Source organism: Penicilliopsis zonata (assembly GCF_001890105.1).
Source record: "Penicilliopsis zonata CBS 506.65 unplaced genomic scaffold ASPZOscaffold_10, whole genome shotgun sequence".
Taxonomy (NCBI): Eukaryota; Fungi; Ascomycota; class Eurotiomycetes; order Eurotiales; family Aspergillaceae; genus Penicilliopsis; species Penicilliopsis zonata.
This window is the reverse complement of record NW_019208919.1, coordinates 300535-315318: the sequence shown is the minus strand read 5'-3', so window position 1 is coordinate 315318 and position 14784 is coordinate 300535. Positions and strand designations below refer to the sequence as shown.

Genomic DNA, 14784 nt, shown 5'->3' with positions numbered 1-14784 from the left:
GCGAGTTGGCGCTGCCATTGGGTGTTGCGGACGACTTTGACGTCGCGATTGGTCGTCCTAGCGCCAGCCATTTTTAACGTTGTCTTGCTATACTGGAGACCCTGGTCCCTGTCGTTCTAATAATAAGCATTTCATCTATCTTTGACTCCTCGGCGGCTATTCTGCACGCAGCCACCAGTCGGAGGAGAGCCCCAGCGAGATAGCGCAAGCGACTACCCCGTTTCTGACGATATGGTCTATTCTTGGATATGTCTTCGTTTATGCAGCGTGGCAGCGTGTAGGATGTAGTATCCTCGACGTAAAAGGATCCTGTTGGAAGACGGGGACGGAGGGGGTGGCAATTGCTGAAAGACGCCTGAAGATGATTTTCGGTCTAGATCAGCAGTCACCAAGTCTTCAAAGCATGGGGGTTTTGTCAGAAGACCATGTACTCCTTTATTTCCAAGCCGTAGTTGACACAATTCGACTCGTCCAGAGTAATTATTTACTGTCAACATTCCTGACAGGCAGACAGGTTTCAAGGGTGTTTGTCTCATGCTGTGCGGGGTAGATCGGGACACTCAGTATTCGTATGGATAATTCTGCTCATTCAGGTCCTGAAGACTGTCTTCTTGAGCTCTCGCCGCAATTGTAGGGAGAGAAAAGGTTCTGTTGTTGCTTGTTTGTTTTCTGTGTGATCACGTTCGTTGGATGCCTGAAGGATTAGGCAGAAAGGCATGACTATGGTCACCTGCTCCGAAGACTTACGAAGATACGAACTAATGACTAACGACGGTTCTTGGGGGCTGAATATGACTTCATCCTCGAGTCTGACAGCTCGGCGTCCTCTCACAGAAGCAGTGACATACGACAGACACTACTAGGGCTTGCTCATCGTGTCTATGGGCATGCTGGACGCGAGTCAACATTGTGAACCTCTTACTGACCACCAGAGAGCGTACCACGAGTGTTCCAGCACAGTGAGTCTTTAGGTTTCGAGTTGAAGACAGACATGGCGGTGATTCGGGCAGTTGTGCAGAAGATAGCCACCATTCTATGGCAGTTTCCTGCGTGTTTGACTTCATGGAGACGCCCAGATGCGTTATACATGAGACTCCGCGCGTCAGAGATACTCCAGCAGCTCCAGGATGAGAACTGGACAGGCCTGAGGCAGCAGTTTCTCCCAGTCTTTCGGTGGTTCATACCGGTGACTCTTCTCAGCAAGGGATGGCATCTCGTGTGCAGTGGTTTGGGCCCGCTCGAGAGCGTTGGAGACCCGGTTATCACGACCGGCTGGTGGATGACCACAGCCAAGGTGCCGGTGCAGTTCGAGCGGGCCAATTTCGGCATTCTGCTGCAGATGACGCCAACAGGCAGTCTCTTTGGACTACGCGTGGTCCCACAGTACATGCTCGGGCTGGGTCCCGGGTGGCAGGTGCCTGGCTATGCGGACGGTGACGCCGTGCGGGAATCAGCCATCACGCTGGGCAAGGGGCAGTATAAAGTGGAAGGGAGTTTGTGTCTGCCTCCTGCTACTGTTCCTGTGACAGATGATATGCCATACCCCAGATATCCCTGTGTGGTAATGCTGGCCGGCTCGGGCCCGTGTGATCGAGACTCAACAGTCAGCGCGAGCAAGCCCTTCAAGGATCTGGCCTTGGGTCTTGCGCAACAGGGCATCGCGAGCATTCGCTTCGACAAGGTGACACACACGCATCGTAAAGCGCTTCGGGCATGCAAAGATATCACTTTGACGGACGAGTACGTCGAGCATGCCGTCGACGCGGTACTCCAGAGCCAACGACACCCCGACATCCTGCCGGACCAAGTCTACATCCTCGGCCACAGCCTCGGCGCAGTCGTGGCGCCCACCATCGCCGCGGCCGACGCTTCGATCGCCGGCTGCATCCTGCTGGCCGGCCCCGCAGGACCACTGTACCGGGCTGTCGTTCGTCAGCTGCGGTATCTCGCCTCGCTAGGCGGTCCCGACCAAGAAGCCCTCGAAAAAAAATGCGTCGAGGCACAGCGTCAGGCCGAAGTAGCAGACAGTCCGACGCTCTCCCTGTCGACGCCCGCATCCCAGCTCCCCCTCGGCATAGGACCGGCCTACTGGCTCGACTATCGCCGGTTCGAACCCTTGGAGACTGCGGCCCGTGTCGCAACCACCCGGCCGGTCCTGGTCCTCCAGGGCGGACGCGACTACCAGGTCACCCTTGCCGACGACTATGAGAAATGGCACGCCGCGCTACATGGTTCCCGCAACGTCGAGTTCCATGTCTACGAGTCGCTGAATCATCTGTTCATCCCTGGCCAGGGGCTCTCCACCCCGCTCGAGTATAGCGTTCCGGGAAACGTCGACGAGCAGGTCATCACCGATGTAAGCCGATGGGTGTCGAGAACCTTGAACTAAACCTAACAGTTTTCATTGGGACTGAATCTCTCCATTCGCCGTACATACTAGACTCTAGTTAAACTTAGCAACACAATGACTAGGAAGAAATACTATATATGATTGATTAACCCCTGGACCGGCATAGACTCCCTTAAGAATAAAAGAAAACCCTTTGTACAGATGGAATCGAAAACAAATCCCCAAGGGAAGTAAAAAAAAAGATTTAATTGGAATGTTCGAATCCCTGTTGTTGCCAGTCATCACCGCGTAGCTGTCCATTGCCATTACCTGCTGCTGCTGCTCCTCCTCCTGCTCCAGCCATGACGGCCGCAGCAGCCGAAGCAGCCGAAGACCCGAGACTGACAGCGCTATGCTTCTCGATTTCAACCGCACTCATCCGATACAGCATGACGAAGAGCAAAAAGTGCAGCGCAAAACAGTAGGCTGCAAAGAGGTTCCTGCTCATACGGTTGGCGAGGATGATGCGCGTCAGGGAGAAGACGATCCGCTCGGGAAGGCTCATGCGCTTGTACGCGCGCGCCGACTCGCGCCCCCGGAAGGCAGCAAAGGGGGAGATCTGTGCTTCGTAGGCTGAGTGGTACCGGTCCAGCGACAGTCCGGAGGGGGTGTCGGCCGCAGAGAGCACTGACGTGCTGCTGCTATGGGGCTTGTTCGCGTACGCCGATGCTGAGGAGGACGCTGCTGCTCCGGCGCCGGCCTGCCCGCGACTGTAGGTGGAGACGTAGCGTGTCTTCTCGTACAGATTCAGATTATCCTTTTGCAGCGAGGCAATCTCCTGCCGGAGCGACTTGACGGTGCTGTACGTTTTAGAGAGCTCCTCCTCGAGCTCGGAGTTCTTCTTCTTGAACCGGTCCCGTTGAGCCTGCACCATCGGCAGGATGCCGGATCCACCGCCCACGGCTTCGCCCGCGCGGATAGCGTCCATTGTGTTGGCCGAGACAGCTGATTGATCGAATCCCGAGATGATGGAAGAGGTCGGGGACGAGGCCCCTCCGCGCCGCGAGTGGTAGTATTTTGAGCTGTACGTGCCCGCAACGGACATGGCAGATGAGGGAAAGGCGTTGGCTGCTTCCTGCTGGATGCGGACAAGGTCGTCTTCCAGGGTGGCCGACAGGCTCTGCGACTTCTCCAGCTCTTGTTTGGTCCGCGAGACCTCGTCGCGGAGAGTTTCCAATTGGCCCTGGAGGTCGCGATGAGAGACTCGTAAAACGGTAAGTTCATTGGTCAGCTTCTTGTTCCGCGCGAGCAGAAGTTGCTCCAGGGAGGACTCATTCGACTTGGCTGCAGCGCCTCCATTCGCACTGCTAGCGGTCGTGATATCGTCTGTCGCGTCTCCACCATCATCATCGTCGCCCGCCGAAAATTCGATGCTCTGAACTAATTTAGGGGAGTCTCAAAGGTTCGGATTTATAAGATATTACTCACCTTGATCACCTCCAACTCTCGGCGGATATCTTCGTAATCAGCATACTTCTCCACCTTAGCCCGCAGTTCATCTCTCTCGGCAACAGCCTTGGCCCCTTGCCGTTCAGACTGAAGAAGCTTCGCCTCCCATGAATGTCTGTCGGAGTCTCTGTCGAAACGGGCGGCGTCGAGTTTGCGAAGGAGCGATGAGTTCTCGGACTGCAGATGCAGATAAGCCGGGTCGTCTTCCACGGAGGTCTTCTGTTCGGATTGAGAGTGTGACGCAGCCTGAGCCAGCTCAAGCCGCAGTTGTTCGTTTCGGGCCTCGACTTCAGTCAGGCGCAAGCTAGTCTTCTCCAGCTCGGTCGACACCAGTTCAAGCTCGGCAGCTGTAGCCCTCTGGTGCGAGCTGTCCCCTTCATCGTCTTGCCCCAAGCGCTGTGACACCTCGTAGCTGGCCTTGAGGTCCTTCAGTAGCCGTTCCTGATTCTCGACCTTCTCCTCCAAGCTCTTCTCTTTGGCGGCCCAGTTATTCGACTTCTCCGACAGGACTGCCGACCACGAGGCCTCAATCTCTTTGATCTTTGCGTCCTGGTTGTCTTCGAGCTTTTTTCTCGCCGACCGTTCCTCCTGCAATCGTCGTTCGGTATCCTCCAGCTGGCCAGTCAGTCGGTCCACCGACTTCTGTAACTGCTCCTTCTCCGAGCTCAGTTTGGGGACAGTATCTTCCGAGAGCACTAACGACTCGACCGAGGCTTCCAGAAGCGGGTATGGATCGGGGGCTTCCGACATGGAGGAATATAACTGGAGGAACGCAGACGATGAGGCCTTGCCTTGATTCGTCAAGAGATCGATGAAGGTCTGGTAGGCTGTTTTTGGCTTTTAGCAAGGCACCACCTTGTGAACAGTTCCCCATCCACCCACCCACTTACCTTTGAGGAGACTCTTGTATTCAGAGAGCTTCGACGCGTCGTCGAGCTTCCGAAAATCCTTTGTTTTCTGAGCTAGGTCCTTTCTCTGCACCAGAGCATCCCGCTGCCCCGCGATGATGTCGGAAGCCGTGGTATCAAGCTTCGCGATCGTCGTGTTGAGATCAATACCTGCCGCATCACTGTTAGCCAGCCACTTGATAATCCCAGATAAAACAGAAACACAGAATCGCCTGACGTACCTCTCCACGCGGCAATAGCCCGCTGGAACTTATTGGTCTCCTCCGACAACTTGCTGCTGACCTCCGCGGTCTCGGGGGGGTGCCCATCTTGCTCGGTCTGTTCAGGGACAATGCCCTCTGTGATCGCAAAGGCGTCCATCTTCCGGCCTGTTCATATATAGGCTTGCTCAAATTCGCATGTCTCCAGATGAGCTTCCCTGCCTACCGAAATCGCCAGCAATGCGCGTTTGCAACCCTTTGCCTATAGTTACGTTGTAACTTGTCCGCCAGAGCAGCACGTGAACCGGGCCGATGATATTCCGGCCAAGCTAATAGTGTTGTGAATGTTGTCATAATTTTCAAGATTACCCCACGAAGAAGTGATTTAACTGCTTTTTTTTGGTTATCAGGTAGAGGAGTGTTTAGGACTGTAAGGAGGGGGTATGATGACAGCTATTTAGCCGGTAATATCGTGCAGTTGTTGAGGCTGAAGGCTTCAAGTCCATTAGGATGACAATATAGCGGAGGAGAATACAAACAGCTATTATATTCCTCCTTTCTTCAACAGAAGCTCATCAATTAAGAGGTACACCAGCTCAAAACCAGTAATAAATCTGGTTGTTGACTGCCTTGAATGAAATACTTACTGCCTCTGTCAACAATAGTCAACTACTCAGTCTTACTCAGCAGCTCCGCAGCCAGCGTCACCAACACCCTCCCTCACAGCTTCCCCCCTTCTTGCTCCCTCTCCTATCGCCGCCAAAGGCATCAGCGGGGCATGCCCGGAGTCTGCCCACGATGGCCTCGGAAGATAATGGCGTCGGTCCGCGCAAGAAACGCCGGGTCGACGATGCGAAAGCTGCTCCCTATGTGCTACGGCAGCTGCTTGATAAGGTGCCCTTAGCTACGGAGGATCACAGCGCCAAGGTCATCATTACCTGTGTGGAATACTGGAGTGAGTTATACGAAGAGAAAAGAAGTATGCTACAGATATGGAATTGTCGTATTGACACCAGGGACAGATGAGAATCTCTACATTGGTACGTCGGCGGGGGAGATCCTACATTTTGTCTGCCTGCCGGCGGACCCTTCGGACGAGTCCAACGAGCCTTCCTTTATCCTCGCCTCGAGATTGCCTATCCGGTCCTCGCAGAACTCCCCAACTGCGAACGGTGTGCAGCAGATTTTGCTGCTTCCGATGGTTAACAAGGCGTGCATCCTGTGCAATGGCGTGACGACATTCTACCTGCTCCCGGAGCTCAGCCCCGCGTTTGGAAACACCAAGGTCTCGCACTGTCGCTGGCTCGGGGGTCTCGATCTCAACAGGATGGTGGATGATCCGGAGAATCCGGAGAAACCTGTGATCATGATTGCAGTGCAAAACCGGATCATGCTGGTCCGAATCGGCGACGAGGCGCGACTCGTCAGGAACATCGAATTCCCCGGGTGTCTGGTCGCGTCGCGAAGAGGGACGATAGCCTGTGTTGCCGACCCTCACACATACTCACTGCTCGAGGTGGAGCACCAGCAGAAGATTCCGCTGTTTCCAATCTCTTCCTCGCAGGAGGTAGTCGAGATTAGTTCCGTTGAAGACGAAAGGTCCCCCCCTGCTTCGCACCCGAGTTCGCCTCCTACAAATAGCCCTGGCCATCATACTCGGAACACCAGTTTGAACGCTATCGTCAATAAACTCCAGCAGAACCAGTCGTCGACCCATGGGAGCAGGCCTGAGTCGGTGACGCCGGACCTCACAACAACATCTGGGGCATCAAGTCGGTCGAGCTCACGGGGTCGGGAAAGAACGATATCCCCAAGCGACTCAAATGAGAGCCGGCCTCGCAGCTCTCAGCCTCCACAAAGTGATGGCGCGAAGCCCCTCCCGCCTCTCCCCAAACTGTCCGCTTCGCAGTTACTGAGACCGCACATTGTATCCCCCACTGCGTCGGAATTCTTGCTGGTGACTGGGACGGAGAAGTCCGAGCCCGGTGTCGGAATGTTTGTAAATATTGATGGTGATGTGGTTCGTGGCACGATCAATTTCCACAGATATCCGGACTCTCTCATCATCGATGGCTCTGAAGACAATGATTCCATGCAGACCCCAGGTGCTCTGGAGGAGTATGTTATTGCTGTGATGGACTTTGAGGAAGACGGCAAGACTTACAAACGGCTGGAAGTGCAACGCTGGGATGTTGACCCAGGAGAAGATGAGCGGCCCAAGGCATGGCTCGATATTCCACTAGTTGGGGACGATTCAGACTCGGCGGAAGTTGTTCTCCGCCACACCAATAGCCCAAGCCAGCTTGAGTTTACCGAAGTCAGCAAGTTGTTGCGAATGGTCCGGCTCAAGACCCCTTTACTATCCCCGTATGTTTCCCCCACTGATCCCAGAACCGAAGCTTCTATCGAGCAGCTTCAGAAGGAGAAAGAACTCTTCGAGTCACAGGAGCTGACCGATTCGGACAGCTCCCAGAAAGGCGGCGCCTCGTCCGAACGAGGCTGGGAGGCCGAGCGGGATGCCGAGGAGGCCAAGTTTGCCCGCTCGCTTGGGGGAATCAAAAGCAGTCTAATAATGTGGTCTGGGGACCAGATCTGGCGACTGCTCCGGAATCCGCTGACTGTCCAGCTGGATAGCGCTCTTCAGAACGCGCAGACCTGTGGCGAGGATGGAACCACGGCGACGCTGCAGCGTAATGCGATCCTAAGCTTGATGCAATCGATCAAGACGGCCGAGCCGCGCTCGGAGGCGGAATACCTGGGGCTCAACTATGCGAAGCAAAAGGCCAGCCTGCTTCTGTTTGGGGACCTTCTATTCATGGAGTCCGCGTCCACGAATAAGGAGGTCATCAAATCTACAGAAAAGGCACTGGTAGATGGAAATCTGGACCCGCGCATTCTCTTACTGCTGGTGCCTCTCCTACGATGTGAAGTCCTTCAGGGCCCCAAGGGCATCTGGATCCATGCAGGTCTGGCTGCCGTTGCGGAGGACTACACTAAACGATTAGAAAAGGAGAAGGAGAATTTACCGGATGGGGATGTGCTCACCAGCACTGTGTTGAACCTGGTCAAGCGGTTTCTACTCTCGTGGCAACAGAAGCGTGGGTACGGGAGCATCACGGACGAAACATATGTATTTGACAGTGTAGACGCCGCTCTACTCCATTTGCTCCTCGAGCAGGTCTCGAGCTCTGAGCAAAATGCCAAGTCTGCTGCTGCTGCTGCTGCTTCAGTACGTACCGAGCTGAACCAGCTGGTCGACTCGTGGAAAGGCAACTTTGAGCGTGCTGTGGCGCTGCTGGAGGAGTATCGGCGGTTGTACGTGTTGAGCCGCCTGTATCAGAGCCGCAAGATGTTCGGGAACGTGCTCAAAACTTGGCGGCGAATCGTGGATGGCGAGCCAGACGCGGGGAGCGAGGTGACGACCAAGGGGATCGAGGCGCAAATGCGTCGGTATCTTGTCAGGACCAAAGATGCGCAGCTGGTCGAAGAGTATGGCTCATGGCTCGCGGCGCGCAACCCCAGCCTGGGCGTGCAAGTCTTCGCGGACAATACGAGCCGGGTCAAACTGGAGCCGACAGATGTGGTCGCCTTACTCAAGAAGCGGGCGCCCAATGCCGTCCAGATATACCTGGAATATCTGGTATTTTCGAAGAATGTGCGAGGCCGAATGGACGTCCCATTTTTGATTTTGAATTGCTGACTGGAGATAGTACACGCAATACGCCGACGATCTCATCTCATACTACCTTGACACCGTGCTGTCGGTACTCGAGTCCTCGCCCGCGGCCCGCACGTCGCTCTCCGAGTCATACTCGACCTACCGCGCCCTGCGGCCACCGAAACCAACATACCTCAACTTCATCACCGAGAACACCCCCGCCGAGGCATGGTGGCAGTCGCGGCTGCGGCTCCTGCAACTGCTCGCTGGGGGCAGCCTGTTTTCCAAAACAGCGTCTGCGACGGCATCCTCCTCATCGTCGGTTCTGACGTATTCCATCCCCGCCGTGCTGGCGCGGATCGAGCCCTTCCAGAACGAGCTGGTCTCGGAGAGCATCATTCTCGACGGCTTACAAGGGCGGCACCGTGAAGCTCTACGGCTGTTGACGCACGGGCTAGGCGACTACGACTCGGCGATCCGATATTGTCTTCTCGGGGGTCCGCGCGGCAGTAGTGGCGGAAGTGCAGACGCGAACATGGCCTCCAAGGATCTCCAAAGGGAACTGTTCCGTCACCTGCTGCATGAGTTCCTGGCCATCCGCGACCTCTCGGACCGACTGGACCGGACAAGCGACCTCCTGGCGCGGTTTGCGGCGTGGTTCGACGTCGGCGAGGTGCTGGCCCTCGTGCCCGACGAATGGAGCGTGGAGATCCTCGGCGGGTTCCTGATGGCCGTGCTGCGCTCGCTGGTGGCGCAGGGCCGCGAGGCGCGGATCGAGCGGGCGCTGTGTGCGAGTTTGAATCTCCGTGTGGGCTGCGAGTATATCGAGGTGGCAGAGAAGGAAGCATTTATCGAAGAGGAGGGGGGGGTAAGGCGGGTGTCTTAGCATACCGAGTATATGACTATGATGAATATAATCACTACTTGAAATGTAGATGTTTAGTATTTACAATATCTATTTACATTTGAACCAACTTTCTGTTTTAGTCCAGGTCTGGAATCGGCAAGCCGTTGACAATCTTCACCTTCCTGCCCAACTTATCCAGGGCGTCACGCGAGTTCTGATCCCGCAGGGCACTAGTCTGTTCATCGGAGACCAGCACAAAGTCATAGGTGAGCAGGGCGTGGCCCTCCTTGACGCCGTATTTTGCCGCGATGCGGGCGTCAGCTTTGCCGATTTCGACGACGAGCGAGTCCTTGACTCCGAAGACGGCGTCGGAGGTTTCGTACGGATCATTGCGAAGATAGAGGGCACTTTTAATTAGCATGACTCGGGAGATAAATCTAGATACCAGGCGACTCACGTAATGAGATGGTCGTACCCCTCCTTTTCAAACATGAAATGCATATGCGAGGGACGGTAGGGGTGACGATGCAGGCGTTTCAGAAGCTTGCCCACGGGTCCATCGTGCGGGATCGGATAGGGCACCGGCGTGATAGCATTGAACCAGAAGATCCCCTCTGCGTCGCTGCGCATGATGCACCGCCCGTCCGGTCCTTCATGGTCAGGATACTGGACATCATAGTGGCCCGTGGAATCTGTCTCCCAGATATCGATCTTCACGTCTGAGATGGGATTTCCCGCCGTGTCTTTCAAAGTGCAGACGACCAGTAACGGTTCGCCGTTTGGATCGTGCGACATGGAGTCTCCGTGCGGTAGTTCTTCGGCTTCGTGTGTGTGGAAGGGCCCCAGGACGGTCCCCTCTGTTGAACCCGCGGGTTTGGGATGGTCGATGCTGTCGACCAGGATGGACAGACCCAAGATATCGGAGAGGAGGATGAACTCTTGTCGGACGTCGGTGCAGATCTGGCCTACCTCTGTCAGGAACTGGAGTCCCGCCATCCACTCCTTGGTGCTGAGGCGCGTCTCGCGCGCAAAGTCGTGCAGGTGCGTCACCAGCCGCTCCAGCACGTACTTCAGCCGCGGGTCGGCGCACTGCGAGTTGATCAGGTGTACATTTTCGGTGATGTTGTCGACTGTCATGTCTTTCATGGGGGGGATCTTCACTTGCGACGGATCCATGGTCTGTACGGAGTATGGAGGAGTGTGGAGGAGTATGGAGGAGTATGGAGGAGTATGGAGGAGAATAGGACTTTAATCAAATCAGAGACAATCGTATCAAGATTAAAGTCAACAATTGTAGACAGAGTAGGCAGAGTAGGCAGAGAGTTGGACAATTGTACAGCTAAATAGCTCTGATATGTGAAAGCGATCGGCAAATCAGACGGGAGTTGACCCCGCACCCCGCGTCATGGATACTTTTTTTTTTTGGCTGGCGGCGGAGTAAAAAAGTACCTGGGAATCGTTCTCGTTTGCTTGTTTACTCATCAAGCATGAAACAGCCATTCAGGTCATTCCAGGTCAATGGCAGTACCTACCAGGTCTAACTGCTTACACCAGCCATAAAAGAGGCCCATGAGCAGGTAAATTCTCCAAGTCGCAGAGACTCCAACCATGATGCGGGAAAAATTCTTTACCGCGATAACTAAAAGTTATCTCCGGGGCATGGGTGCCTAAGGCATTCACGGTTAGCAAATCCAACAGGCACATCTCCGTACTTGATTTGAGTATATATATACTTTATAAGACCAATTCATATATTCTTGTACACGGGGTGGGGAAGGGGGATAAAGTCGCTGAACCGTGACACCGTCAACCAAGGAAAGAAAAAAAAAAAAAAAAAACAACTGTACTCCGTATCCACAGGCAAATCGTATCCAAGTGAATCCATGTCAAAAAAAAAGAGACCAAATAATTCAAAAGAATGAAAAAAAAAAAAAAAAAAATCAAATCAAGCTTTCACCATCTGGTCGCGGTCGTGTTCTGCTGGAAGCTCCCCCTCGCGGTTGACCGCCGCTGCTACGCGCGTGTGGTGGTCGACCGTGTCCAGGATAGCCTGCATCAGCCGCTGGTTGGCGTCCGGGTCGTCATCCTCGGAAGGTGCGGCGGTAGACTCTGGCCGATGGTGGAGGCCGACTTGCCGGTCATGCCCACCCAGCACAGCGCTACCATGCACCTCGCTAATTGCTCGTCGCGGGGAGAGCGCCCCCACGGCGACCGACATCTGTTGCTGTGACTCGGACGCCTGCTGGATGCTGGGTGCTGAGGAGCCGCGCGTCGGAGGACCGGGCAGTAGCTCGTGCGGTTCATGTGGTTCATGCGAATCCTGCGAGTCGTGCGACTCGCGCGGTTCATCATGTGTCGGAGCAGGGATAGGGGTATCCTGTGTGCCTGGCGAATGGGCCGAACCACCACTAGGAGCACCAGAAGCAGAAGCAACAGCGCCACCACCGCCACCACCCGTGGTGGAGGTATCATCCCGCTCGCGCCCTAGACTAGCGGTGCGGAACTCGTGCAACTCATCCTCTTTGACGTCCTTCCAGGAGCACTTGGCGTGCTTCTTGGTACAGCCCATGCAGGCGGTGAGGTTCTTGAGGCAGTCCATGTGCAGTCGGCGACAGCGGTCACAAGGCGGGAGGATACGTTCGCCGCGCTGCAGCTCCTCCATTCGCGCCACCATCTCCAGCTTGTAGGGCCCGCCGTCATCGCGTTCGTAGTGAGTCGACTTGGGCGGCGGTAACAGCGACGACGGGGTGTTAGGAATCGCAACAGTGCCCGGCGCGCCCGCGTACAAGGCGTAGTCAGTGGCAGCATCTGAACCGCGCGGTCGAGGACGCGATGACGGACGGCTGCCGGGCGCCACGGTAGTGACGGGGTCATCGAGGCCGCGGGCGTGGCGGTCGGCGGTAGTGAAAAACTTCTTCATCAGCTCAGCGCGCGTAGTGGGCGAGGCGCCCTTGATGGACGTGCCGTTGATGATGGTGATATTTTCGGCATTGGAATGGGAGAACATGAACTGTGAGGACAGACCGCCGCCACCGCCGCCACCACCGCTGCTGCTGCTATTGTTGTCGTCGCCGGGCTCAGCGCCGACAGGGCCACGATGCGCGTTGACCGCGACGAAGCCGGACGGTGGCGAGTGGGTATGAGCGACTTGACCATTACCACTGCCGACAGGCAGCGGACCAGTCCCGTTGCTGTCCTTCCACGAGGGGCTGAGGGAGCGCGGCGGTTGGGTGTGTAGGGAGGCATCGTTCTCGCGACGACTGACAATAGCGGTGCGGCGGTTTTTGAGGCGATGATTTAGCTGGCGGGCGCGTGCAGATACTTGGAAGAGTCAGAATAAGAAACAACCAGATATATATATGAGAGAAGAGAAATACCCTGATCTGCCATCTGGATGATTTGTTGCAGGTTCTTCTCGAGAATCTCGAGGGCCCCGAGCTCCTTCTCTTCATCCTCGATGATAGGCTGGGGCGGAATCATCTTCTGGGGCATGCCTGAGGCGATGAGAACAAAGTCTTCCTCGCTGATCTCGACACGACACTGTTTGGTATAGAACTGGCAAACGCGCACGCCGTTGCGCGTCTTCTCCAGGTTGAACTGCTCGGGTTTGTTCTTGGCGAACTCGACGACGTCGAGCCAGGTGACGGCGGCGGCGGCATCCTTCCCGTGTGACTTGAGGACGCGCGGGGGTCCGTCGAAGAGGCGCTCGAAACGCTTGATCAAAATGGGCCCCAGCGGACAGGCCCCCAGGTTTCCCGCGATGCTCTCGTGGCGGTGCAGCACGCCGTCGTAGTCGCCGACAAGGCGCAGGATGGCGGGCATGGTGTCTTCGGTCGAGACTAGGGGCAAATTATCGGGATACTGGCGCGCCAGGTAGTTGATCTGAAGGTGATTCGAGTGCGTCTTGGGCACCTTGGACGCGATCGGGGCAAAGTCACCCGATGGTGACCGCGGCCGCTTGGGCGCCGGCTCCGCCGTTGCCGGCCTAGGTTCCATTGTACCGATTTAATAGCAACAGTATATAATAAAAATAATAATAGTAGTAGTAATAAAGAATAATAGTAATAATAATAAAACGTTCGACAGGCCTCTCAGGGCCAATTTGGGTCGTTGGATTGGGGTGGTAGACGCGGTGAGGCGATTCGGATCCGATGGCGGAACAACAATCCGAAAGAACCGAGAAAGAGGGTATTATTAAAAGGATAAACAATTGCTATAAATAAGAGGAACCGATAAAGCAAAACACCAAAGGTGGCGTACAGACACGAGCAGAGAGGAGAGGGCGAGTGGGCAGAGACAGAGAGAGAGAGAGAGAGGAGAGGAGAGGAGAGGGAGGGAGGGAGGGAGGGGAAAGCAAGACCGAAGCGAGAGTGAGGAGAGGGTGGAACTGGTCAGGCGGACGAGGCGCGGGTCGGCTGGCAAGTCGGAGGCGCCTTAGGCCTTTGCTGCGCGTGTACAGGAACTGGGGGGGGAGGTGGAATTAGAGGCCGTCCATTGAACGAAAAAAGGATTCTCGACGCGCTCTTCCCACTGCCTCGATTGCACCTCATTTGTCGGTCTTCTTCCTCTTGTCTCTGCGCTGCGATTGTTCAGCCTGAGCGGAGTCCCGCCGGGCTTTTCCGCTGTCTGAGGCCGGAGTTCGGGATCGAGGCCATACGCGCCAGTACGGTACGGTACTTTTTCCCCCGAGCTCTAGTCCAATCAGGGGCCAGGACAGGGGTCTCCGCCCACGGGAGCGCCTGAACGGTTGTAACGTACGAAAATTTATCTGTACCTGTACCTCTGTGCTGTACCTTGCCTATACCTATAAGTACATTGGATATAGGTAGAATTTGATTTCCTATCTTTAAGTTAGTATAGCAATATAGAATCAAATAATAAAAATAGAACCAGGTGAATAGAAGTCAGGTCTCTCCTATCTCAAGAAGTACTTAGGTACCTACTAGGAAGAAACTGAGTGACAGGAAGATACATCTACCTGACCCCTCGTCTTGGTTATGAAAATCCCTCATACTAACAGTACGTCTTCGGCTCTGGGCACCATTAGAGCCTTAGCAGTCGGTCTAGGCTGTAAACTCAAGGTATACTAAGAGTTACCTGTACGGGGTACCTAAGGTAACAGATAAACTAGGTACCTACCTAGTAGTTAACTACACCTAAAAAAAGACCTTAGGTAAGCACTCCGTACAGCAGGCTCGTCGCTCCCACGTTTCTCCGACATCCGCCCAGAGCAACTGAACCACCCACTGTGAGCAAGTTCCTTAGTGACTGCGCTTTCTTCGGACCTTCGACCAACAAGTCTTTTTATATTAATCTAAAAAAAAAAACTTACC

The 14784-nt window shown here is 55.1% G+C and overlaps 5 protein-coding genes across 5 annotated transcripts; 2 read left to right on the top strand and 3 right to left on the bottom strand.

Moving 5' to 3' along the window:
• Positions 1-991: 991 nt before the first annotated feature.
• On the top strand, positions 992-2389 carry ASPZODRAFT_143541 (hypothetical protein; the record flags this gene model as incomplete). The annotated part of the gene is made up of 1 exon (XM_022724921.1): positions 992-2389. The coding sequence occupies one exon, from the start codon at positions 992-994 to the stop codon at positions 2387-2389; it is 1398 nt and encodes a 465-aa protein (XP_022580165.1).
• A 205-nt stretch (positions 2390-2594) lies between these two features.
• On the bottom strand, positions 2595-5106 carry ASPZODRAFT_68719 (hypothetical protein; the record flags this gene model as incomplete). Its single annotated transcript, XM_022729531.1, has 4 exons — positions 2595-3764; positions 3818-4665; positions 4729-4896; positions 4968-5106. The coding sequence occupies 4 exons, from the start codon at positions 5104-5106 to the stop codon at positions 2595-2597; spliced, it is 2325 nt and encodes a 774-aa protein (XP_022580164.1).
• A 158-nt stretch (positions 5107-5264) lies between these two features.
• On the top strand, positions 5265-9605 carry ASPZODRAFT_133513 (hypothetical protein). Its single transcript, XM_022723292.1, has 5 exons — positions 5265-5532; positions 5612-5901; positions 5969-7313; positions 7413-8601; positions 8657-9605. The coding sequence occupies exons 2-5, from the start codon at positions 5745-5747 to the stop codon at positions 9488-9490; spliced, it is 3525 nt and encodes a 1174-aa protein (XP_022580163.1). The 5' UTR covers positions 5265-5532; positions 5612-5744; the 3' UTR covers positions 9491-9605.
• Positions 9588-10627, bottom strand: ASPZODRAFT_152688 (hypothetical protein; the record flags this gene model as incomplete). The annotated part of the gene is made up of 2 exons (XM_022725880.1): positions 9588-9858; positions 9909-10627. 2 exons carry the CDS (start codon positions 10625-10627, stop codon positions 9588-9590), a joined length of 990 nt encoding a protein of 329 aa, XP_022580162.1.
• Positions 10628-11379: 752 nt separating this feature from the next.
• Positions 11380-13764, bottom strand: ASPZODRAFT_118698 (hypothetical protein). Its single transcript, XM_022721203.1, has 2 exons — positions 12829-13764; positions 11380-12772 (listed from the first exon to the last, which is right to left on the bottom strand). The coding sequence occupies exons 1-2, from the start codon at positions 13445-13447 to the stop codon at positions 11397-11399; spliced, it is 1995 nt and encodes a 664-aa protein (XP_022580161.1). The 5' UTR covers positions 13448-13764; the 3' UTR covers positions 11380-11396.
• Positions 13765-14784: the final 1020 nt, after the last annotated feature.